The sequence below is a fragment of the Macadamia integrifolia genome, chromosome 11 (genome assembly GCF_013358625.1).
Source record: "Macadamia integrifolia cultivar HAES 741 chromosome 11, SCU_Mint_v3, whole genome shotgun sequence".
NCBI classification, from domain to species: domain Eukaryota; kingdom Viridiplantae; phylum Streptophyta; class Magnoliopsida; order Proteales; family Proteaceae; genus Macadamia; species Macadamia integrifolia.
The window spans coordinates 13,249,182-13,276,758 of NC_056567.1; the positions used below are offsets into that span (position 1 = coordinate 13,249,182).

General features: G+C 36.5%; 1 protein-coding gene across 6 annotated transcripts; it reads left to right on the plus strand.

Moving 5' to 3' along the window:
• Positions 1-4,884: 4,884 nt before the first annotated feature.
• LOC122093682 (V-type proton ATPase subunit C) lies at positions 4,885-27,531 on the plus strand. Of its 6 annotated transcripts, none has more exons than XM_042664073.1 (15): positions 4,885-5,120; positions 5,185-5,261; positions 5,377-5,452; positions 5,670-5,753; positions 10,549-10,680; positions 10,776-10,844; positions 10,934-11,061; positions 11,160-11,259; positions 16,933-17,000; positions 17,224-17,365; positions 17,525-17,641; positions 17,848-17,973; positions 20,658-20,741; positions 20,859-20,938; positions 27,167-27,531. In XM_042664073.1, the coding sequence occupies exons 4-15, from the start codon at positions 5,721-5,723 to the stop codon at positions 27,264-27,266; spliced, it is 1,179 nt and encodes a 392-aa protein (XP_042520007.1). In that variant the 5' UTR covers positions 4,885-5,120; positions 5,185-5,261; positions 5,377-5,452; positions 5,670-5,720; the 3' UTR covers positions 27,267-27,531. The 6 variants fall into 6 exon arrangements, with proteins under 6 accessions (XP_042520007.1, XP_042520006.1, XP_042520005.1 ...); XM_042664072.1 differs by having other exon boundaries at positions 5,185-5,257; XM_042664071.1 differs by having other exon boundaries at positions 4,885-5,114.
• The last annotated feature ends 46 nt before the right edge of the window (positions 27,532-27,577 follow it).

Consider the following 27,577-nt stretch of genomic DNA (forward strand, 5'->3'; position numbering starts at 1 on the left):
CCCCTACATCCACTTTGGCCAGCCTATAGTGTGCACTACAGTTAACACCCCTCCACATTTCATGAGATTCGGTTTGATTAAGTGTTTGCAACTCATCCTCTTTTTCATTGTGGCAGTTCTACTTTCCCATCTAACCAGAATTAGAAAATATTTTAGAAGTATTAGACAATTCATCCAGTGACTTCGTTTTTACCCGTTGAACCTAATTCAGGAATTTACCTCTTCACATAGGTTGGGTGTCCATCACATGACCTATGACACAGGTCTTCTAAAGCTCATTCTTTTAAATGATATCACCTTAGTGATCTGAGGCATCTGAGGCTGTAAACAAATCCTAGTCAAGTTATTTTTCCTGACTACATAGAGTTGATAACTCTATCTCACTAGCCTCACCACATATATCCAAAACATATATGTGTTTTTCATATTTTTTTAATCTATCATTTAGATCCTTATCCTTTTTGACTTTTTGATCCCACATTCATACAAAGTCATAAACCAATACAAGAATGGTGAAATCTATAACCACAATTTATTTTACCAATTCCATGAATCACTTCACCAACACATGTTTGTCCATGCCACCTTTGAACCAAGGTAATGTTCCAAACACTTGCATAACCAAATCTAGGCACACCTATTAGATTCCATTTCCAAGTAGAGATTAATCATCCTACTTGTTTTATTTATCTCTTTAAAATATACTTATTGTACAAATATATGCATCTCATAATAACTCCCCCACATTTTTGGGTTTATCACATTTATACATATATATCCAAACAATATGAGTATGCACTTTTTGGGAAACCCACACCACTATTGCATCATATATCATAATAATCAAGCACTATGAATTGCATATTACAATTTCATGTTGTGTAATCAAAGATATGAATGCACATGGCCAGAATTCAAAACCTCCATAATTTCACATTCACATATGAAATATACTCACTTGATATTTATTTTATGCAATCAAATACAACTTCTTGTATTTTTGCAAATATGCAAACATATTATCTCATCCATAAATATGGAACAGTGACTTCATTGTCAATTATACTACCACAACAGATACTGTACCAAAGAAATGCCTTAAACATTGCATCATAAACTTCTTGTCTTATCCATATAACAATACACATAAATATATGAAACCCAAGACAACAAAGATTGACTTAAGCCAAAATATGGGTAGTTATACATACTTATAATTAACATGATGCAACACATTAATATACACAATAGTAAATTTCTGATTTGATAACAAAGCCCTTGCATCATAATTATTTCAGTTTGAGTCTCCAATGAGTCACTACGTACCAACAGTCAAAAGATCTATGACATACTTAAACCCCAATTTTAATAATTGGATTTAGATATAAAATATCAATGCCTTTAGTATAACAAGCACACATGACTTGTCCCCCAATTGACCATAGTTTAAGAAACACATACACGATATCGGAACCAATCAAGGTTGATATGAATCGGATCCCACCAATTCAGGTTGACCCGATCAAATTTCTCAAACCATATCCACCCACCTCGAGCCGTGGGTAGGTGCCAATAAAGAGTACATTTACTAACATTCACATTGTTTACAAAGTGAAGAGATACACAACCAAACACAACCCAACAGACATGAAGATATTCCATGTGTATCCAACTAATTTATTTAATATATTAGTTTACCCACTAAATATTCATGACACCCGCTAAAAGAAAAATATATAAAAGGTTCGATATCAAAATAGAAGTCCATCTCACAAAGACTCCTAAATCATTATTTTACTATTATTATTATTATTATTATTATTATTATTATTATTATTATTTTTATATAGAAATGTGTTTTCCAAAAACAATGGGTTGATTCACTAATATCACTAATAACCAAGACATTTTCTCGGTCGTACCCAAAAGGTAAGACTCTTGGGTTAAAAAGCTTGAAACCGCTTTACCCATTGATAAAACACTCAACTACTTTAAAGACCAAACACAAGAAATGGTTTTCTTTTAAAAAGTACGAATTAAGGTTCTCAAACAGTAGCATATACTAATTGGTTCTCATGTGATTGCATGACTCATGCAATCTATATCAACTAATATGGCTATCCACTCAACCAACATGTTGCCACATGCCAAATCCAACTGCTACATGCCACACGTTCAACATGTACCTTTTGGCTTTATATCTGGTTTGTATAATTCAACAATCACATATTTTTTCTTTTTTTTTTGTGTAACAAAAAAAGGATGCTTCATAATAGTGATCATAATTCTCAGGACAAGTCTCCGTATGAGAATATTTTCACCACTAGACTACCAAGTGATCATAACTCTCAGGGTAAGCCCCCGTATGAGAACATTTTCACCACTAGACTACCAACCCTATTGTTTAAACCAACAACCACATGCCTATTGAGAGAACTGGTTTCAATTCCAACCATTGCAAATCCGACAAAACATATTTAATATCTGCAACGAAAAGAGATAGATGTGATCATAATTAGTGTGGCAAAGGGCAACCACTTTGGGGCATGCAAGAGTTTTTCCTACAACCGTATATGCGATATCAAGGAAAATCGTATCAAAAAGTCACAGGTGTCAAACAAAATGGTTTAAGTGGCAGTTCATATGTTGTCATTAATTTTCAGCCCTTTGTTTGTTTGCTTATCGGCCACACTCGCCATAGGTTTGTGGCCTTTCTATGGATCCACAATTTCAATCTGTTTTCATTCGAGTGAAAAGCCAGCACTAACTCTTTATGCACAGGATTCTTATTCTTACCATCAAATTCCAATGCTGGGAAAACAATGATTCATCGACCTATCCTTCTCAATGTATAACAAAACTGGCAACATCGGTAGAGGCACTAGGTGCATTCGATGCAGCCAGTCTTATACCCAATTATATTTCAAATCATGCTTTATAATTCAAATCAGTCATGCCTGATAACTCAAATCAGATAATAAATGTTCAGACCTTAAGATTATTAGAAATAAGTACCCAATGTTGAGAATTAGAAGACCAATATTGTTGAGATGCATTCCTTGATTGAAGTAAGATGAACCAATGAAGAAGATTGGCATCGATTGTTGAAGCTAACGGACTAAATAGGTTGAGTCGTACAAGATAGACACTCTCCTTAAGGTCTAAAACGCCCTCTACAGTAGTACGATTGGGGATTCTTGGGTTTTACCTATAAGATAAAACAACTATTGATCTTTGTCTAATTGTACACAAACTATGATTCTTTGCGAGAGTAAGGCTAGGTCCAATAGTTCAACAAAACAAAACCAAACAATAATGGATAAAGCCAAAAAACCTTATTTGAAGTAGGGATTGTCATACTTTATATATGAGAGGAAGTGGCACCTCCAATGGGTGTTGCCAGGAGCCATGTCTCTCCCATAATACATGTCTGTTGACCATTCAAACATTCTTTCCAATAGTCACACCTATTGGTCATTAGACGCTTATTAGAAAGAGACAAACCTCTCCAACACACACTTTGATGAGACAAAATAATATTTTGAATTTTAAATTTTAAAAACTATTAAATGATTCCAACACTAAGCCATTGCCTAAGCCTATAACCAATTTCTCATCTTCTATGAGTGTTACCTAAATATATTGAAAATGCTTGATAGTTTGAAAGTTATAGCGGCCACACCTAAATCCATCCTAACGATCAAAGAGACCGCCATTCAAAAATTCCATCCAATATAAACGAGAGAAAAATCCCATTAAGCAAATAGAAGTGAGTAAATAAAAACAAGTATGAGAGAGAAGAGAGTACTTGCCAGTGGGTTGCAATCGCTGTGGAAAAGAGAAGGAAGTAAGATTGGCTGGTAGATGGATGATAAAGGGAAAAGAATGCTACCTAGTTACACCTTCTACACCTAGACACAAGATGCCATGAAAAGACCCCTGCATGGTTGCCCTTCTAGTTGGAGGACTGTGCATGTATTCCCATTGGCTTATCTTCTATGCAGTGCAGTGTCATATCAGGGCTAAGACTAAGGCTTTAGCCTAAGCCTAGGCCCAGACCTAGACAAGCCCAAAAATCTCAATCTTGGTCCAACTAGGTCCTATTGCATTAGTGTGGCTGAGGCTCTCTGGCCAAATTTGCACCTCAATGTAGCATTGCATTTGACATCCAAATTGTGTACTCATGCAATTCCCTCATTTCCCCTTTTTTTTTTCTTTGGTAAACTGATTGCCTCAATTCCCAAGATTGATCATATATTTCCTCAACTTACCAAAATTATATATTCTCCTTCAGAGGTGGCAGCTCAGATCCAACGCCTTAGAACGCCTTGGCACAGAATCCAACACATGGGCATACGCCTCGAGGTGCTTCAGGCATTGAGTCTGAGCTGCCACCTCTACAATAGAGGAGCCTCGCTCCACAATGAGGAGAGATAGACAAAAGTGCTAACGTACGCTATACAGCCTGACAGGGCACCCGAACCCATTAAGCTTGCACCCAAGTTCTCTCTTTTGATTTCTACCAAAAACCAAAGGTTTTCTCTTTTGATAAACAAACATAAGCCAACATTTGGGGTTGAAATCGTCTGCAATTCCGATCTCGTACAATTCCATGCAATACCACCTTTAGACGATGACACGTGTATTGATACCAATACAATGGTCCAGATCTGATACAATTAATAAAACATTAAGTCATTGAAGAGACATTTAAATCAGATCTGGACCATTGTATTGGTATCAATACACGAGTCACCGCATGAAGGTGGTACTGCACGGAATTGTACGAGATCGGAATTGCAGACGATTTTTTTCCCAACATTTGCTATTCTCAGGTGGGCCCGACATTGTGACATGTCGAAAGATGAAAGGAGTTCCAGCGCTGTACCTCTACCCTCCGTCTCCTGCCACGCTGATTGATTCCAAGCATTTTTGAGTTGGAATTAGATTTCACCATCGAGGCCGGGTGATCACTCGACCCTTGGATCCGCCGGGAAATCGAGAAAACAATCGGATCTTCGTTCCTCCGGCAGGTACGGAGTATATGCAGCGTGAAGGGAACTGAAGCAAGAACGCAGAGCCTGCTACTTTCGATCCAACGTCGGTGATCCGAGGTGAAGGTCTCTCTCTCGCACGCTCTCTCTCTCTCTCTCCTTCCCTACTGATTTTCGTCTTCGTTTCCAGGTCGTTGTTCCAATAGGTAGAAGTTTGTTCCAGCCACCGTCTACGAAGACAACGCAGATCTGCCGTCGGAGAGGTAGGTCGATCTCTTTCCCTGTCTCTCTTTCACTCCCTCTACCCCCGATCTCTCTCTCCCCCTATTAACCCTTTTTTTTTTTTTTTTTTTTTTTTTTTTTTTTTTTTTAAATTTTGCAGCTTATCTTGTTGATCCAGCCAGGTCGAAGTTCGATTTTCCCAGGGAGAATATTTTTTTGAGACTCTGAGCACGAAGGTAAAAGTCGCCTCTCTCTCTCTTTCTCTCTGAAAAGGCATCGATATGTCTAGATCTGTGATTTGAATGTGTGAAGTATGGAATGCAGATATAGGGTTTCTTTCCTTGGTTGATTTGAATTTCTTTTCTATAAAATTTGAATGTCTCCTATGAAGCCTTGAATTTATTTTTGGGAGAGAAACCCTACAAAATTTGCTTTCTGTCTCTGTCGAACCAGGGATATAAGATTTCGCGGCTATCTGTGGCTTGATTGAGTTAATCTTAACGGATGGTGCCTGTATGGCTCCTGCAATCTAATCAGGTTTACTGTACCTTTAAATGCATTAGATCAATAGAGTTCTGCAGATGTTATCTTGTTCTCAATTCATATATTATGGTTGTTTTTATCCCTAGATATCTTAACAGTAATGATGGGTATCTTGAGACAGCCATAACATATGGTGTATGTATAGTGAGAACCTTCCTTTGTTCTCAATTCATATATTATGGATGTTATCTTGTTCTCAATTCATATCTTGTTTCCTTTGGAGCTAAAAAAATGCAGCGGCAAAGAGCTTTATGCAATATGGTTTGGAGTTAATGTTTTATGGCCATGTTGAAGTTGTAAAAAAAAATAATGAATAGATGTGGATTCCATATTTGAATACAAACCAAGAAGAGAAGATTATTCAGCACTTCTAGGCTATTAGGCAGTGCTTTTAACTCAGTTCTTGGCTGTAGAACAGTTCAGAATTCTATCCAGTGCCTTTAACTCCTGAATTGCAGGTCAGCCTTGAAATCATGTGTGTTAGTTGAGCTTTGTTGATTGTCATGCCAATCTTCCTTGGAGATACCTTACGGATTCTCTTAAAACAAGGCTGCCTTATTGGTAACCTCAGTTAAGCAAAACTAATGGGCCACTTTGGTATTATGGCCCTGCCAAGAATATCCAACAAAAGAAAGACCTCTGTGATATACAACCTTGGCTTCCACCTTCATGAACCAAGAAAGAAGTTGGGGTTGGGAGCCTCAGGTAGTCTTTGGGTGCACCCTCCCGTTTACCCTTAAATTTTGAAAGCTTTATTCTCCTAAGTGGTCTCTGTTTCGGGTAACATTTATTTTTGTGTATGTATATTTGTCTTTGTGTGGCTGTGTGGGTGTGAGAACCAACTAAAACAAGCTTGGTTTGGTTTCATGGATTCTTGCATTTTCATATTAATCAATTGCAACGAAACATGACAAAATATTTTATATTTGATGTGACAACCGTGTTGTTGATATGGAACTTGATCATATCAATTATTCTTGTTTATGTCTTATTTCGACTTTAGCTATTTGTGTAATAATGGTTTCCATAACTTAGAATTTATTCAAAAACCATTGACTATCCTTAGATTTTATTTAAAAATCACAACTTTGACACCCATGGTGAAGATGGCATTTTATGTAAATAATGGTTTTTGACAGAAACGATTCTGTTAAGTGCGAACCATACAGGTTTTTGTTTCTTCCAGGTTACAAAATCAAATTTTTTTGGGGGTTACCATACAACATTTAAGACGTATAATCACTCCAAAAAAATAGAAATGCAAAAAAGTGTGCCAGGCCTAGAATCATGTTTAAAAAACAAAATCGTTACAGTATAGAGCCTTAGGCACCTATTAGAAAGAGGCAAACCTCTTCAACACACACTTGGATGAAACAAAATAATATTTTGAATCTTTAATTTTTAAAATTAGTAAAAGATTCCAACACTAAGCCATTGCCTAAGCCTGTAACCAATTTCTCATCTTCTGTGAGTGTTACCTAAATATATTGTCCCCATCCCAATATATTGAAAATGCTTGACAGTTTGAAAGATATAGAGGCCGCACCTAAATCCATCCTAACGATCAAAGAGACCACCATTCAAAGATTCCATCCAATATAAACGAGAGAAAAATCCCAGGAAGCAAATAGAAGCAAGTCGATAAACACAAGTATGAGAGAGAAGAGAGAACTTGCCAGTGGGCTGCAACTGCTGTGGAAAAGAGAAGGAAGTAAGATTGGCTAGCGGATGGATGATAAGGGGAAAAGAATGCTACCTAGTTGCGCCTTCTACGCTTAGACACAAGATGCGAAAAGACCCCTGCATGGTTGCCCCTCTAGTTGGATTACTGTGCACGTATTCCCATTGGCTTATCTTGTATGCAATGCAGTATCAGATCGGGGCTAAGCCCAAGCCCAAGCCCAAGCCCAAGCCCATACCTAGACAAGCCCAAAAATCTCAACGTTCGTCCAACCAGGTCCTATTGGGTTAGTGTGGCTCAGGCATTCTGGCCAAATTTGCACATCAATGTAGCATTGCATTTGATACCTGAATTGTATACACATATGATTCCCTCATTTCCCTTTTTTTTCTTTGGTAAACTGATTGCCTCAATTCCCAAGATTGATCATATATTCCTCAACTTACCAAAATTATATATTTTCTCCCTGTTATGAAGTGACATAGCTTGGTCAAACGATAAAGTTACGAATGTTGCGACATGGTGGTCAAGTGGTCAAGTGGTCGAAACAACCTCTTGACATTCTCAGGGGAAGGTTGCGTAGTTCTGGTCCCCCGTACCTTGTAGATGTGGAAGCTTCGTGCAATAGCTATGCCCCCTTTTATTTTTTATTTTTATGAAGTGACATAGCTATTCCTATACCCTACAGTATGAGGAGAGATGGACGAAGGCGCTAACATACGCTACACAACCTGACAGGGAACCCAATCCCCTTAAACCTTGCACCCATAAACAAGCATAAGCCAACGTTTGCTTATTCTCAGGTGGGCCCTACCTTGTGACATGTCGAAAGGTGAAAGGAGTTACAGTGCTGTACCTCTATGCTCCGTCTCCTGCCGCGCTGATTGATTCCAAGCATTTTTGAGTTAGAATTAGATTTCACTATCGAGGCCGGGTGATCACTCGACCTTTAGATCTGCCGGGAAATCAAGAAAAAAAATCGTATCTTCGTTCCTCCGGCAGGTAAGATTCATCTCCTCTATCTTCTTTCTCCACCAAATCAAATTTCAAATCCCCAATTTTTCTTTGAACCAACTAATCCACGAACCTTTCTATTCTCAACAACAAATCCGTTGGGCTCTTGAACCGATCTCACTAGATCCTCTCTGCAGTCTGCATATCCAGCCACAAGCATTTTGAGTTTCATTTCTCTCTATCTCTCTCTGTGTGAGTATTTGTTTTCTGCTGATATTATTTCTATGACATTCAATGCTCACTGTGGCTTTCATTCTGCAAGAAAGTCATGGTTTGAATTTTTTAGATTGGCCATAATTTTTTTTTTTACACCAATTGGAATTGGATCTGTTATGTTGTTCTGTTTGTTTTCTTTATGATTTATGAAATAAGGGTCGATGTTCGTAATTCAAATCTCTGTTATAGAATAGTTGCAAGTTTCTGATTTGTAATTCTGGAAGCAATCTGTAGGTGTTGTACGTTGTTTATACATGGGACTTGAGATGCCCGAGTGGTTGTCATAATTTTGCATGGTACCCATTACATTTCAAATGTGTGCTCTCAATCAAGAGTTAGTATGAGTGATTCTTTGATGATGCAGAAAAACTGAGCATTTGACTATTGACTGTTTAGTTTCTCAAGTTTATTATCTTATTAATTTCGTAAGATTTTACTCTTAATGTACATAGATATAGAGCTATTCCTCTTCTATACACCAAATAAATACTAATATAAATATTTTTTGTGGGTGAAGAATACTAATATAAATTGTATGAATGAAGCAAGGTGAAATTGAATTTTTTTTAGTTTTGCAGTGTAAACTTATATATATTGGACTCTTTATGGGCTATATAGGGCAGAGCATACCAACTCCTGTCGTCATCGAAGGCCTGTTCTATTGGGTGAACATCTGAGCCAAAGCAATTCTGGCTTCACTTTGTTGAACTTAATTGACCAAAAAAAAAAAAAAAAAAGAGTCTGACTTAGTTTGGCCGTGATGGGTGACCCCGGTGTGTCATTTCATGGAGATTGTTCAGTCAGTATCCTGAGCTTTTTCATAGTATACATGATGGAATGACTATCCTTTTGCTTTTAGTTATTTCAAATACGTTCTCATGGAAATTGGAAACGGTTAAATTGAGTTCAATATTTAAGGCTAATTTTGTCCAACCTCGACTCCTAACAACTTCTATATCAGGCTAGTTTAGTATTTTCTCCCCCACCCCCCCTTCTCTTTTTCCTTTCATCTTTTGTTTTCACCCTTTGGGCTTTGGGTGGGTGCGGAGAGTTCTTGTATCGTCTCTAATATTTGGTTTGTTACTTCCAAAGTGTATAAGGAATATTGAGAAGAATTTTGAGAGGAATTGTAATATTTATTGATTTTTTTTCTTTGTTTTGGTGATTTGAAGTATCAAAGTTATTGAAATCTCCTTCCTTTGGGTCAGAACCCTGTATTTTAGTTACATCTTTCTGTAGTGTGTCACATTGACTCACTAAGGGAATAATCCTAGTATCCTACATTGGAAATCTTTGGGGACTTGGATGCCTTCATATACTAGTTGAGTCTCTCCATCTAATAGCTTAAGCTTTTGGGTTGGATACTTCAACATGATATTAAAGCCATTAGGTCCACTATGTTAATAATACATCTGCACACAAACACTTAAAAGAGGGAGCCACACATTCCATGTCTACTACTACCCAAAAGAGGGGCAACATGTGAGGGGGAGTGATGGGAATAATCCCACATTGGAAACTTTGGGACCTTGGATGCCTTCATTAACCAATTGGGCCCTTCTACCTAAATCTTAAGCTTTCGGGTTGGACACTTGAAGAAAATAACATGAGCCGGATCTAGAAAATATGAATGAAGCAAAACTATATTTAGATTATAGGATGCATTTTTAGTACCATTTTGAAACTGCTTTATCTTTATATTAGTTGTCTTACAATGGATTTTTTTTCCCAGCAGTATTATTTGTGATTTTTCCCCCCTTTCTTCCTTCGTTGAAGTGCTAGAAAATGGGCCTCTTTTATTTTTGCCTCTGCTAGCATTTTTCATATGTTCTCTATTCTGTTGTACTTTCTTTCTCATCCTTTAAACCACAAAAGCAGTTCTCGACATCTAAGGCAATGGCATCAAGGTATTGGGCGATTTCTCTTCCTGTTCAGATGTCTTCTTCATCTCTATGGAACCGTTTGCAAGAAGCAATCTCCAAGCACTCTTTTGATACTCCACTATACAGGGTAAACAAAACAGAGCATCTGCCGGGTTTTATTTTTTAATCACTTGTAGTAAACTTCATGTTTGGGTTAATGATTATCTGTCATCAACACTGCAGTTTAATATACCTAATCTGCGTGTTGGAACTCTAGATTCTCTTCTATCACTCAGTGATGATCTTTTAAAGGTAGAACTTTCTAAATTTCCATCATGATTAAATTTCGTTTTTTTCTTAGTCATGAGATTTTGCTAACTTTTGATCTGTGGAACATGCAGTCTAATAGCTTTGTTGAAGGAGTGTCTCAGAAGATAAGGCGCCAGATTGAGGAATTGGAGAGGATTACTGGAACAGAAAGCGGTGCTTTATCGGTTGATGGAGTTCCTGTTGATTCTTACCTAACAAGGTAGCGACTGTTGAGTGAATTTGGTTTGATATTGGATAATTTACTGTTCTTTAGTGGGTTTCCTGTAATTGAAACTGAATATGGTTGTGTAATGGAAGATTTGTGTGGGATGAAGCAAAGTACCCCACAATGTCTTCTCTCAGGGAAATTGTGGATGGCATCCATCATCAAGTGGCCAAAATTGAGGATGACCTCAAGGTACTTGTTCTTTTATGCTTATGTGACTTTGATTTTTTTCTACATCCATTACGGTGTTCTAGATCAATACAATTTTTTCATAATTTGGACATTAGGAATCAAGTTCTGCCATTTTATCTTCTTTTTATCCTTGAAAGTAAGCATATTTTGATAGGAATTGCCAAAGTGGTACAGCCTCAGATACCCTTGAAAAAAAAAACTACCTCAGATACCCTTGAAAAAGATTACTACTGTAAACCTGAACTCTTGATACTCTTCTTTGTGAAACTTTTTAATTTTGATAAAAGGGAAGTTCTGGGACTTCATGTCGAAATGTTGTTGGAAATTATGGGAGTGGATACTTATTAATAGTTGGTATTGTTAGATTATTCCATTCTTGAAATGAAGTAGCTGTTAATTATAACTTTGTATGAATTCATGCAATTAACAAATGCTTGGTAGGATGCATTTGCCACATTACAACTCCATATCATAATGACTACAAAGAAATAGGGGGTATTCATTTAGTGGAGCTCCGACGCAATCTAGCACAATGCTGTTATTAAAATCTGGAAGAGAAAAGAGTGGTATACCTTATTTCACCAAAGGATCAAATGGTGTGGGAATGGGAACTCAGGTCCTGAACTTTTGTTTCTGTATGAGTTTTTTTCCTTTAGGAAGTTCAATTAATTTATGGAAATATATTGAAATCCATGTGATGTACCGATGGCAAAGAATTCTCAACTGAAGAATCAATGGCTTGATTATTAAGCACCATCCATTGTGTTGATTTTGGAGTTTGAAAGCCTTGTATTAAGGACACAGTATGTTACTCTCATAACATTTCTTTAGGGTTATTTTTGGAAGCTCAAACTTTATAGAATGTGTTGTTTAGGTGTGTTGGAGAGTGTATCCGATTACTTTTCCAATGAGACCAAAATCTTGAAAATTTTAGCTACATTCAGAAATTTATGACCAAATTACTATTAGGATGAGAATTTGTGATGGGATTTCTATATTAGGATGTGAGGATTATTTAGTTTTGGTTTCTTAAGTTTATATTTTTATTAGTTTAGTTAAGGGTCTAGTACTGAAGAGAGTTGCTTAATACTAATTTATTTCATATTATGAATCTTCGTTATTAAAAGGTCAGTTACCTTGTTGAGTTAGGAACTATTTAAGGTCAAATATTAAATTCATAATTGGGGATAAGGGTTAGAAATCACTTATAACTATTGTGAACAGGTAGGCCCCATGCTTCCCTACTCACTAGTCAAGTTTCAGCCATGATGGAGTTGTCCAAGGGGCAAAATGAAGCTTTAAAAATCCATTGAAATAAAAAATTTCAAGAAGAAATAAATGGCTGAAAGTGCAAGGTAGGATGCAAATGTATGGACCCCAATTGGATCTCCAATTGAGACAAGTATTCTAACATATATGATGCTTCTTAACTGCCCAACATTCCGCATCATGCATTATAACCAGTCATATAACTGTCCTACAAAATTTCCTTTTAAGTTTTAAAGGAATATATCGATCACACAACACTCCGAATGCACCTCTCTACTTTATCCATCCTATTTTAATTCTCTGTGAAACATCCTCTATGTGACTTTCTTTATTTTTTATTGAGCCTAGATACCTAAAATAATCACTTTGTGGAGTCTCCCTCTTATCAATTTTTGCCACCTTATTATCCATCCTAGTGTAAATAAATTTACACTCCATATACTTTGTTTTCATTCTACTTATTTTAAAACATTTTGATTCCAAGTTTGCTCTCCATAACTTCAACTTGGCATTAATCCCTATTTTTTGTCTCATTCATCAAAACCATAGTTGTCAAGCCGCCAAGGCGACCCAATGCGGTGGAGGGGTTCCTAAGCACTTAGGTGACATGGCGCCTAAGTGTTATTTTTTATTTTCCTTCTTTACTAACATTGTTTAATATGCTACATGTACCTTATATCATAAGAAATCAACATTAAGCCACATCAAATAATAAAAAATCAACCTTAAGCCACAAGAAGTCATCAAAAATCAACATTTAGAACAATGTTCTTGTTTTCTAATAAGTTTGACTGGTCAAATGATTTTATTTTTACATGAGACTTCTTTGTAATAGGTAGAGCACAAAATCAACTTTCCAAAAAGTCTAAGATTACTTAAATTTGAGTTATAATGACAAAGTTATATTCCGATCAAACTTATTTTAAAGTGCGCGGGTGCTATTAAAATCGCTTGAATGAAATTAATTTTATGGACTTTGAAACAAAAGATTATTTTATTGCACATTTGGTTTTTAGCAATGTTTTATCATGATAAGATCTATAAAATTTTTAAAATTGAGAAAAACCACAATATTTAACAGTTGAAAATCACCCCTAACAACCAGGATTCCAATTTTTGTTCTTGGACTAGGGGGGTTGACTTTTTATCCTTTTAGAATTTAATTTTGAAACTATTTTTATTGGATTCAAATAGCGGGTATATTCTTATTTATGAATTATATCTTAAGTAATTGAAATCACTTAAATGATATTTGACATAAATAAGTGCTAGACTAGAGCCTTGTTGTGAGGCTCTAGTCGCTTAAACAAACCGCCAGGACACCTAGGCAGCACTTAGGTGATGCCTTGACAACTATGACTAAAATAATATTATCAACAAAAATCATACACCAAGGAACCTAATCTTGAATGTTTCTGGTTTCATCTATGATAAGTGCAAACAAATAAGGGCTTAAAACTGATCCTTGATGTAATCCAATTGTAATTGAGAATTCACTACCTTGAGTTGACTTCCACAGTTCTTACACTAGTCACCACACTATTATTCATATTTTTAACTATATCTACATATTTACTTGAGACAATTCTCTTCTCTAGTAGTCACTAGATTAACCCTCTATGGACACTGTCATAAGTTTTTTCAAGGTCAATAAAGACCATATTGAGATCCTTTTTGCAATTTCTATTTCTTTCCATGAGTCTCATGAGTAAATAACTTCTGTCATGGACCTTTCTGTCATAAAATCAAATTGGTTCTCTGTAATAGTAGTTTCTTGTGTCAAAAGAATTTCAATAACTCTCTCCCATAATTTGATAGTATGACTCATTAGTTTTATGACTCTATATTTATTGTAGTTCTGAATATCTTCTTATTTTTATAAATTGGAACCACACTGCTTCTCCTACATTCGTCTAACATTTTTCTTGTGCTCATAATCTTATTAAAAACTTAGGTAGCCAACATAAACAAAAAATTCCTAAGCTCTTCCACACTTTTATCCCCACTAGGACTTTGTGTCTTGCCTACTTTCATCCTCCTTAAAAGCTTCTTTTACTTCAAGAACCCTAATTTTTCGTATATATCTACAACGTGTGGTATCTTGATGGGTAATGCAGCCTTCCGGGACACTATTACTCGAAATGTCTTCATTTAGTAGGCTCTAGAAATAATCTGTCCATCTCTCTTTTATGTCCTCATCCACTATTAGTACTTTATTGTCTTTACTTTTAATACATCTAACATGGTCGAAATCTCTACTTTTCCTTTCCCTCATTTTAGCTACCTTATAGATAGCTCGCCCCCCCCCCCCCCCCCCCCCCTTTGTGCTTAGATTGGTATAAAGATCTTCATATTTCTTTTTTGTTGCTCACAATCATCTTAGCTTCATTTTTGGCAACTTTATACCTTTTTAAAGTTCGAAATATGAAGTAAGATGGGGGAAATATGAAGAGAAGAAGAAGAAGAATACATTGAATGCTTGGGGAGAGAATTAGTTTCTCTTTATTCTCTCCCCTATTGATTTACTTGCTTATAATATGAGGAATTACATAAATACCCCCATACTAACGTAAGATAGCTAGGGAGGTAAAAGTAAAAAAATACAATACAAGATAATTGCAAAGTACCCTCAATATCCTTATTACATGAACTCTTAACACTCCCTCAAGCTAGAGAATAAATGTCATACATGCTTAGCTTGCTGAATAGGTACTGAATTGGTGAGAGTTGATCCCTTTGGTGAAGATATCCACCAACTAGTAGCCTGTCTTCACAAAAGGAGTACAGAAGTAGCCAGAGTCAATTTTCTCTTTAATGAAATGCTGATCCACTTCAATGTGCTTTGCCCGGTCATGCTGCACAGGATTGCGAGCTATGGTTATAGCAGCCTTGTTATCACAATAAAGCCATATAAATCTCTTAGTTTCAAAACCATAACTCATGGACCATCTTGTTTTCAACCATAGAAGGTCACATACTCCATAAGCTATGGTTCTAAATTCTGTCTTTGCACTTGATCACTTCCAACATGTCCATTTAGATTTCCCCCTATGCTAAGATATGTTGAAGATCAAGGATTAAAATATTGGTATCGGCTGCCGTATCGGTAGGCTAAATTTAAGATGCGTATCGGAGGGTATCGTTTCGGTATTGGAGATACTTTAAACCATGGGTGCAACCCATGCACCTCGCTTCCTTTGTGCCTTAGGCACATCACTTGGATCACCTTTGACAACACTGCCTGAGAAAGCAGCATAAAGATACAATCCCTCGAAATTTTTGATCTTGTAGTATAAAGAAAAAATGGGAGAAAACTTATTTACTAAAATAAAAATGAACTGGCCTTCTGAGCAACTTCCCTGCTTAATCGGTGATCCTAGTCACAAAAATATTTTGCTGATTCAGATATAGCCAATCAAGGTATTAGTTTCATATCTTGTATGTACTATTGAAGATCCACCCGTGGTTAACTTTGATAGTGGACGAAAGAATACGAGAGGGAGGATTTAGTCTATTTGTTACTATATGTATTGATTATATTTGTTTTTGCCTAATGAGCATGACGTTTTTTAGAATTAAATTCTAGGCAGTGGCTTGTGAGACCTGAGCACTACAAATAAAAATTTATTTCTTTTTTATCTCAACCCCAACACACCACACCACCCCCCCCCCCCCAAAAAAAAAAAAAAAAAAAAAGGACAAAGGACAATTGCATCTAGACTGTCTTTGGTTTCTCAGGTCTTTGAAGCAGTTGCATGAGGACAGTGAATATGCCTTTTACACTGGGTTTATATTTAGATGTATTGCTGATAATTAACCTTTTTTTATAGCTGATTAATAACTCCCTGGAATGAACCTATGCACTCTCCTTTACCAGGTAGAAGTTGGGTATTTTGTGGAAGGTTGGTGACTTTGACAGGTGTATGAGTCCATACACTGGACTGGTTGTTTGCAAGTTTGATCTCGATTGTTTAGTTAATCTTGTTTTGATTTGATTAAGATTTTTTATTTTATTTTAATTCATCATATCATTGTTTCACCTGAGTTTTATCTTGCAGCTGTTGTTATTATTTCACCAATTTGCTGCATGTCATCATGAGTTTGCATTAAAATATGCTGATTCTTATGATTAAGTCACAGATTTGAAATATTTAGTCTTGTGTGTTAGAATGCATATCAGTCACTGAATTCTCAAGGGACTGTTATTGGTTGTGGAGTGCCAGATCTGTACTATTCATTTGCATGCCTTGAACTTTAGAATATAAGCATTGTGTTGAGCTTTATATTTCCTAGGGTTATGTGCCTTTTGGATTCAACAACAATAATGCATTTAAGATTCTTCAGTCATTCAATGAACTCTCATATTTGGAATTTGTCCTTTTTTTTCTACTTGATTTGTAACAGGTTCGGGTTGCTGAGTATAATAATGTGCGCAGTCAGCTTAACGCAATAAATAGGAAGCAGAGTGGGAGGTATGAGTTCTAGGGTTCTTCAAATACTGCCCAATTTGGATGGAAATCTGAATAGAGTTTTTTATTTATTTATTTATTTATTTATTTATTTTTTATTGTACGACAGTACTTGGAAGTTTTAATGCAGTTGTCTCAATTAGGTTTGGAAGTTGGACATTTTATATATTTCGTTCTTGTGAATATTTCATTACTGATATATATTTCTCTTCTCTCCTCTCTGCAGTTTGGCTGTCCGTGATCTTTCCAATTTGGTGAAGCCTGAAGACGTTATTACATCAGAGAATTTGGTGACACTTCTTGCAGTTGTTTCCAAGTTTTCTCAGAAGGACTGGTTGTCAAGCTATGAAACGCTTGCTAACTATGTGGTAAGATTTGGCTATACTTTCTTTGTAGTTTTTTGCTGCTTGATCAACAAATATGATATGAATTGTGTACTGGCTATATGGTTATATATATATATATATATATATATATTTGATGTTCTATAATCATTTCTGCATAGTAATTAAGTCAGCTTCTTTTAGGTTCCCAGGTCTTCCAAGAAGTTGCATGAGGACAATGAATATGCCCTTTACACTGTAACCCTATTTAGACGGGTTGCAGATAATTTCAAAACAAGTGCAAGAGAAAAAGGATTTCAGGTATGTCATTAGCTATTGGGATAGACAGTAATGTCACAAAATAATGATTTTACCCCATGGATGGGACCCTGAAAAACTCATTTTCTGGATGGAATATTTACACGTGTGTAGGTAATTGGGAACTATTAGTAACACGTTAAATATGACACATTCTGATGCAAGGTCTCTTCATAATAAGAGTTTGTATGGTCTTTCTTGTGATTCAGATTCGAGATTTTGAATATAGCCCAGAGGCACAAGAAGGTCGAAAGAAAGAGTTGGAAAAATTGATGCAAGATCAGGAAACAATGAGATCCTCTCTTCTGCAGTGGTGTTATACTAGTTATGGAGAGGTACATTCCTGTTTCACTGTTTCTGTTGTTTGACCCCAAGTGTCTTTTATAGTTTCTAAAAACGATGGTATCTTCTTTCATAGAGGTACTGATTGGAATAACTAGATATGAAACAAGTGAAGGATATGCTTCACAGTGGTTGAATCTCCAAGGATTTGTAAGAACAAATGATAAACTGTAGGATTTAATGCAACAGTTTCAAAATTTGATGGGCATATTCAATGTCTTTATACAGCGCATGGATTGAGCAGAAGAATTGCAGCTGTTTATGATACCTAATGAGCTCCATTCAAAGAATAAGTTCGTACCTTTATTGGTTATGTTCATACCATCATAAGTTAAGTTCGTACCTTGGATAAGTTCATACATTCATAGGATAAAGGGTAGTTCCTTTAGTGGCGATTATAGCCTGCCCCAATAGGTCTACCTTTAGTGGCAGTTTTTATCTGCCCCAATAGGTAATATTTTGTCAGGAAAAATAGAGCCACAAAAGCTATATTTATTAGTGGCGTACAAAATCTACTTCTAAAGGTTTATTTTTTGGATTTTTTTATTGTCATAAATACATATAGTGGAGGTTATTTGTTGCCACCAAATGATATTTTTAGAGGCGGATAAGTAAAGTGCCGTTCAAGAGCCCCTACACGGGCAAATGTGAAAAACTGCCTCAAAGCAATAGCAACGCCATATTTAGTGTTTTTGTCACATGGACTGAACGGTCATTCTCGCCATTGGATGGATTGAGGTGTTATCTGGATGTGTCACATATCAACTTTTTTGGTCCATCATTATTATATGGCAAATTATGTGTTGGAATTCCCTATGAATTTTAATCAGTCTTTTTTTTTTTTTTTTTTTGGTGGTTGGATCAGCAGAATTGATTTGGAATTCCATGACACAATGGAGCTGTCGACAGTCGAGTGAAATCCAATACAAACTAGTGGGCTCCTAGGATGATTTTGGAATTCACTAATTTGGAATCCACAGATGTGGTACTATTTTTGTTGTCAACAAGGATTAAAGTATCGGTATCGGTCGGTCAAAATTAAGATACGTATCGGAGGGTATCGTATCGTATCGGAGATACACTAAGATACGCTAAAGATACACACATAAATGGATAAGAAACATTTTTTTAAACACTTTTGCATAAAGAATTTGTTAAAAAAAGCTATTGATAACATGTATTATGCATAAACACTTAATTGAGGGTATCGTACTAAGAATTCAAGGTTTGTAGTTGTCCCATAAATGTAAAATCCTTGTTCCCAACCTTAATTTCCACTTTAGTTAGAGAGAAATATGGCTGACAGCAACTTTGGAACAAAAACCCTTCAAAAAATCGTTTTTTTTTTGAAAAATTACCCATATTGGCCATTATATGACTGTAGCGCTGATACGTATCGATACTCACCGATACATACCGATATATATATATCGATACTCATCGATATGTGTTGATATATACCGATACGTACCGATTGATACATATCGATACTCACCGATACATACCAATACATACCGAAACGTACATTTTACCTCAATTTTATTTTTTTCATAGAGTCGTATCGAGGCATGTCGTATTGTATTGATGTGTATTAGTAGTGTATTGATGCATATCGGTATGTATTGTAGGATATATATCGATACGAAATGATTTAAAAAATTCAATGTATCGTATCGGTGTATATTGTATCGGCCGACTAAATTTAAGATACGTATCGGAGGGTATCGTATCGGTATCGGAGATACTTAAAACCATGGTTGTCAAAGTGTCCGTCACAATAGAGAATCTGAAAACCAGTCCCTACGTGGTCAAAAGAGGGAGAGAGAGGGAAGGAAGAAGATGAGAGAAAGAGGTCTTAGAGCCAAGGTAGGATTCTAAATGCTTCCTATTGTGGCCTAGGTCCACTTATAACATATAAAGAGTTAAATTACAAGAAGGCAAACTAAAGTAATTATAACTAAATTCATATAATAACAAAGACTTATACTCCCTACATGCTATACTATTTAACACTCCCTCCCTAAAGCTGGAGTATATATATCTCCCATTGGAACAACCAGTGAGAAATGCAAGCCTAAACAATGCCTTAGTGAATATATCACCAAATTGATTGCCTAAGTTAACAAATGAAATAGAGATTAGTTTTTTGCATAGCAACATTCCTCACAAAATGGCAGTCAACCTTAATGTGTTTAGTCTGCTCATGGAAAATCGGATTACTAACAATATAGATATCAACTTGATTATGGGAATACATCTCTATAGGTTTACTGGCTGAAAATCCCTACTCCTAAATGAGAGATGTCAGCCACATCAGTTCAGTTGCCATATGTGCCATAGCTCTATACTCAGCCTCTGCACTCGATTGAGCTACTGTAGTTTGCTTCTTACTCCTCCAGGTAACAAAATTCCCTCCAACAATTATACAATATCCAATAGTAGATCTGCGATCACTATAAGCACCAGTCTAGTCAGCATCAGAGTAACCTATAATATCAATGTGACCATGACACCAATAAATAAGGTCTTGCCCGGGTGCACCTTGCACCTTAAGATATCTCAAAATATGACATGCACCTCTTATGTCATATTCACAAACATAATTTTTATGGTTTTCTGATCATGAACTACATATATTTCATACTCTGCGACATTGCATTAATGATTTACTGTGCAGGTTTTCAGCTCTTGGATGCACTTCTGTGCTGTACGTGTTTTCACAGAGAGCATTCTGCGATATGGCTTGCCACCATCTTTCTTGGTACTTCTGTGTCTCACTTCTTTTTATTTCATTATTTTATTTTATTTTATTTTATTTTGGATCTTGAATCATGGATTGGCTTTTTGACAAAGCATTGATATATTGAATTGATTTCAGGCAGCAGTGTTAGCTCCATCAGTGAAAAGTGAGAAGAAAGTACGCTCTATAATTGAAGGGTTGTGTGACAGCACAAACAGGTCTGACTATTTGATTTTCTACGTTTATTGTCTATGATTTCATTTAGCTGTTGTGTAACTTGTATTGGATATGTAGTCTAAGGGTCACAATTCAATCAGCAGCCAGCATCAGATTGATGTCAAAAAGGGAACTCTTATTGAAATAGAGTCCTTGGAGGTGCTGGGTCGTGATAATTAGAGGAAAAATGAAAATAATTTAGGCAGTAAGAAAGAACTACATCTTGCTCGTGCATAATGGGAGACACAACACTATCTGAACAACAGACTCAACTGAAGGCCTTAAAACATATTTTACATTTTCCTTTTTAGTGATTTAAATTGTCTTTTCACATAATCTATATGATTGCAGATTTATATGTGCTGTGTGACTACTTTTATGCTATAGATAACATTATTGTCAGAAAAGGAAGAAACTGTTGAGAGGGTTCAAATTAACAATGGATTGCAAATGACTAAAAAAAAAAGCAACAGGGCCAAAAATCAGAAAAAAAGCTATGAAGATACCAAAGCAAACGACAATATGCAAAACTAGAATCCCAAGGAATCCATTTCAGCAATGTACTAAGGCATATGCCTTGCACTGTATAGGCAAGAATAGGAGAGTAAACAGAAATTTCCCCAGCTGGTAACACCAAGGGCATAGCACTAGGTAAATAAGTTCAAAGCAGTGCATGATGCAGTAGCGCTAGTGTGGTTGGACCGATACGACCGGATTTGGAAACCCAAGTCGAAATGGAACCACCCCAACCCAAGTTTTTGGACTGACAAGGGTTCGTAGGGGTTAATTAACTATTTAGGGATATCTTTGCAATTGCATTCTCTTTTGGTAGGAGTTAGATATATGTAGGAGTTGTTTCAAGTTTTACTATTTTGTTTAACATCTTAGTAGAGGTTTCTTTTTTGAGTAAGATTTCCTTTTTATGTATGTTGTTGAGGTATTGGGAGTTAATTGAGATAAAGTTCCACGTCGGTTATCTAGGACCTTATATGTGTCTTCATATAACATTGGGCTATCTTCACCTAATAGCTTAGACTTTTGGGTTGGACCCTTCAAGTGGTATTTTGTGGGTTATTCCACTATATGTAATATGGTATCATATCTAAAAGATGGGATGTTCGATTCCTGGTAAGTGTGAGGAGTTTCTGTAATGAGTTGTTGTGACCCTATGCTTGGTGCCCCGTGTAGAGCTCTGTGTGTGTGTGGGGAGGGGTTGCACGTGCAGGGGGTGTTGTGCGTTGATACACTGATAAACATTATTGTGGCCCTTGATGACTCTGAGCTTTTGGGATAAGCGGTTGTAACATGGTATCAGAGCCAGGAGGTTGGGTGTTCGATCCTTAGTAAGTGCGAGGGGTTTATCATGTATGTAATGTGTTGTTGTGCCCCTACGCATTGTGCCCACTTGGTGCTATGTGTAGGGCTGTGTATATGGGCCTACACTTGCCCCCGGGGGGGGGGGATATTGTGTTCTGATACACATTGTGTTGTGGCCCTTAATAGCTCGTGCTTTTGAGATAAGCGGTTGTAATATGGCATCAGAGCAAGGTCCATTTGTTGTCCTCCTTAAGTTGTCTGTCCATGTGTAGAACCGGGTATACTGAAGCTATATGTGAGGGGGAGTGTTGAGATGTTGGGAGTTATTGAGATATAGTTCCACATCGGTTATTTGGGACCTTAGATATGTCTTCTTATACCATTGGGTTATCTCCACCTAATAACTTAAGCTTTCGGGTTGGACCCCCAAGTGGTATATCATGGGCTGTCCCACTATATTTAATATGGTATCAGAGCCAGGTCGGGTGTTCAATCCCTGGTAAGTGCAAGAGATTTGCGTTATGTGTTGTGCCCCTACGCATTGTGCCCTCTTTGTGCCACATGTAGAAACATGTGTGTGTCTCGGCCTGCATTTGCTGGGGGTTGTTGTAATGGTGTTAATTTACATTGTTGCTGCCCTTGCAACTCGAGCTTTTAGGATAACCGGTTGTAAGATAAGCTATATAACCCAATAATTTGGATGGATGGAATGAATTGAAGGTAGTTGAGTTGCTGTGGTGTGATGTGTGGCTTCTGGCCATTTGTGTTCTTCTCTCTCATCTTCCCTCTTCCATATCTGAGGTTCGATCTGTCTTTTCTCTCTTTCTTTGTGTTCTTATTCTGGTATTCCATTCTAACCTTCTTCTTCTGTTCTTTTCTTCTCCTTGAGTTCTTAACCCTGTATGCCCAGTATGCACAGGACCCTGTTTTAGTGGTACTAACAGACCCTATTTTAAGGTTTGGTTCGTCTTGCCCCTCCTTTCTTCCTCATACTCTGGGAGATTGTTCACCCCTGCTGGGCACAATAGAGATATCCAGTTCAAAGTCCCTTGCTGGTTTCCTGTTTCCTGCTTAGGTCTGTTTACAGAAAATATATTATTTTATTAGCTGACCTTTTGACTCTGCAACTGGTCAATTCCAAGAGGTCCTTGGGTTAAGATTAAACTCCTAAGATTTCAGCTCAGTCGGATTCCTCTCGAAGGAGTTCTACCTCTCGTAATCAGCAAGAGTCTCTGCTGGTTTCAGAATCTCTATTGTGGGTGCAGGAATGACAGTGTTCATTTCTTTTGCACCCTACCTGCAAAACCCCTGCACGAAACCTTGTTACAGTACAGATATCCAGTTCAAAGTCCCATGCTGGTTTCCTGTTTCCTGCTTAGGTCTGTTTACAGAAAATATATTATTTTATTAGCTGACATTTTGACAATGCAACTGGTCAATTCCAAGAGGTCCTGGGGTTAAGATTAAACTCCTAAGATTTCAGCTCAATCAGATTCCTCTCAAAGGAGTTCTGCCTCTCGTAATCAGCAAGAGTCTCTGCTGGTTTCAGAATCTCTATTGTGGGTGCAGGAATGACACTGTTCATCTCTTTTGCTTAGCCTTAATTCATAAATTCCTACAATATCCCCTCTCTTTGTACCTATTTCAGCTTCCCTTTAATTATTTTCCTTCCAAGTTTTTGCTTGTTCTTTAATTCCCATTCCTATTTCATCCCTATCCTATATATCTTCCTAATTAGGCCTTTAAAAGTTTGGTTGTTTACCAAATTGCCATTACCTTTTTCGTTTGTATCATTAATCATCTGGGTGGGCCCTTAAGCTATCAGAACCGGACTTTAAGAACCCCGGATTGCATCAGTGGACATATATATATATTGTTGGTTTTATTAAGGGTTTTTTTTTCCCAACTTGTATTGGGGCTTCTATATATGAATGTATAAATAGGAGGCAATCTCTCCTCTCTCTCAAGTTCTCTCTTCTCTTGCAGGTTTGAGAGTCTCTCCCTCTCTCTCTCTCTCTCTCTCGTTCTGTCTCCTAAGTTTATGTTTGGGTAATTAAGTTCCAATGAGCACCTTAACATTATGCTTTTCATCAATTTTGAATGTAAGTGAAACCGCAAACAATGATTGTGTAACTTACTCAAAAACCTGCCAATTATAGTAATTGTACTTGCTCTTCAACCAAAATCCTTGGACAAAATCCTTGGACATGAATAGAGAAATAAATAATCCCCTACAAAATTTTAATTACCATATTTGGTAAGATTTTAAGTTGTTTGCACCATCATCATTGCAAAGGTTCCCATTTTCTTATTAATTTCACTTCCTTTCATTTCCCTTTTTGTGCCTATGTTGTGGCAAAATGTATATTCCGAAAAAAAAAAAGTACTCATTCAACAAAAGTTTCTTCGCTTACTTTGTGACAGTGACAGTAGACTGAAATTCACAAGTCTTAACCCAAACCTTATCCAACTCAAGTTTTCTAAACCTCAGACAAAGGCTCCTAGGACCCTAACTGACTGTGTGACAGTAAAGGAAGATGGTACAGGTTTTTATTGGCTGGTTTTGATTTCAATTTTTTATTCTGGTTCAGTATTGACACCCTTTTTTCTATCTGCTGTTATGATGTAGGATAATTACATAAATGGGCTTATTTTAGTCGCAATAATTGTTGGGTTGGATTATAAATATATTATGCTTATTGTCTTATGGTTTTTAATTGCAATAGGCTTTTTAATGGCTTAAATAACAGGTAGTAAGTAGGCAGACTAGATCTGTTTGAGTTTGGTTTTATTTTCTGAATTTTTTTTTAATAGGTCTAATTTTTAGCTAGACTAATTCTAGGAGCCTTTTTGTGTGGTGTTGTTGGATTCCTCAAGGTATGGGTGGATACCCAAGGCTATTTCTTGGTAGACTTGCAGTTCTGTTCCTTTCCAGTTTCCATTCTCTTCCTTTTTTTGCTAGTATAAAGCAACTCCTTAAAGTTTTCAGTGTCTAATCTGGTTCCATTTTTGAATTTCATATCAAGTTAGAACTTTCAATTTTTTAAATTCTTGGGTTTTTCGATTAAGTTCACTTTTGTTTGCATATGTTCTTATTAAATTCATATTTTATGAATCTTCGATTTTCCAATTTGTCTAACCTCAGCGGATATCAGTTTTTCAAATCCTAACCTAGGGTCAGGGTTCGATTTTGCATTCTTTGGTATAATAATGCTGAGACCCCAAGTCCTTGCCCTCAGTGGAATTTGATCTCCGGTAAGTTTAGGACAAAAGAGAGTTGAAGATTGATAATAAACATATATGATTTTATTTTTTTTGGGGGGGGGGGGACCTAAACAATAGTTGAAATTTGGTGCAACATTTAGACAGGAGAACTAGATTAAGCATGTAGGGAAAATTGGAAGGAATTGATTTAGAATAGCAACAATGAACAGGTAATGGAAGGAAGCAAACTTAGGAATCCACCTAAGCCTGGAAGAAGTTACCTCTTGCACGGACAATGAATCCACACCGACATTGAAACCAGAAGCATTGATTCTTAAATCATAAGATGTCATCTGCTGACAATTTAAAGGTTGATCTCTAATAGAGGCTAAGGCATTGGCTTGGCTTGACCTACTAATAATAAACTTTCCAAAACTAGATAATAGAAAATTTTCCTAATTCCTAATAACATGAAGACTAAAGAAAGTTGGGGGGGGGGGGGGGGAGGAATTAGACTGAAAATAGAAATTCTTCTAGCAGTTCCCCCATATTGAAATGGCTTCCACTCTGACCAATTTTTCAATTTGGTATGGCTACAAAAGCAACCAGAATTAGCCTAGCTAACAAAATAGAGACTACTTACTAAGCCGGATTTTGTTTTCCTACTTACTACGTATTTGTTGGGCACATTAAAGAAGCCTGTTACAAATAATACCTCAGTATAAATTTTGTTTTGGTGGCCATTTTGGTCTATGCATATATCATTTGTGTTCACTCATCCTGTTCAGGAACATCAGTTTAACTTTTCGGTCCCTATGTTTATAAATATATTTATGTACAGGCCAAGAGAAAACCTGAAAAGGGGATTATAATTGCAATATGGGCCCAAAATCCCATGGCTCAATAGCCAATCTGGTTGGATTACCATTTCGGCCAAAATTGAATATTGGAAAAGCCCAAAATATGCCCAAACTTTCATTTTTCTGGGAAAAAAAAATGATAACTATGATGAAGACTCCATTAGATCATGAGCCCAACTGTTTATAATGCAAACCAACCCTTATTTTTTTTCACTTAAATAAGCCCATTTGTAGTTTTCCTGCATTGTGGTCCTTTCGAATTCTCTGATCAGCCCAGTTGCTGCCTCTTCCTTCCATCAACTTCCATGAAACCAGCTTCCTTATATGTCCAACCAATCCAGTCAGATATCATAGACACGGGGAATGTGTGGAGCATAGATAAATGACTCATTGAGGAATGATCATAATGAGTTCATAGTGGTGAACAATTCTCTGCAGTAGAAGACTCAGTTTGGTAATCAGACTTATCTCACCTTCGTTTCATGATTCTGGATCTGCTCAACTGACCCTTGAAAATAGTTGCTGAAACCTCCCACACCAATGAAAGGTAGTGATTCCGACAACTCAAATATGGTACACAACTTATATATCACAAGTTGCAGACTTGTTTATTGAATCAAATTATTAAATAATTGGAGAAAATTATTCTAATTTTCGAGTAACTAACTTGCAAAACAGATGTTGCTTTATGTGCTATTAATGCATTATTAGACATCTATTGAGTGGAGACCATAATGGAGGATCCAACTCTTTCACGTAACATGTTTACTTGTTAATATACTTGGCATTTATTTTTATGGTTGTCTTTGTGGTTTAAGCACCTCATGATGATTGAATGTATCATTGCAGCACCTACTGGAAATCTGATGACGATTCCACTGGGATGGCTGGTTTGGGTGGCGATTCTGACACTCATCCATACGTCTCCTTTACAATCAATCTCATTTGATCTGGTTGGTGTCTAATCACCTACTCTTTTGGATTCCTAAGAATATAATTTTATTTTGCTATAATATTGGATGGGGATATTTATAATGTATATTAGCATAGATCAATTCTATTCCTTGGAAATTCAAAGATGTGTTGAAGGGGGTGAACATTTTTGTCTCTTGAGAATTTCGCACTTTTCCATATTCTATTTTGAAAACCTTGAGGTTCAAGTGTCAATCATCACTAATTTTTTAAATAATTTAGAAAATTCTAATTGACATGTATACTCCATTCAACAGTGGCAGTGCAGCATCGGACATAATTATATTT

Bases quoted from the DNA above. Each gene is read 5' to 3' on its own strand.
- LOC122093682 (XM_042664073.1), top strand. From the start codon at position 5,721: ATGGTGCCTGTATGGCTCCTGCAATCTAATCAG. The intron at 20,742-20,858 runs GTACTTCTGTGT...AATTGATTTCAG, and splicing joins GCTTGCCACCATCTTTCTTG to GCAGCAGTGTTAGCTCCATC. The intron at 20,939-27,166 runs GTCTGACTATTT...GTATCATTGCAG, and splicing joins TTGTGTGACAGCACAAACAG to CACCTACTGGAAATCTGATG.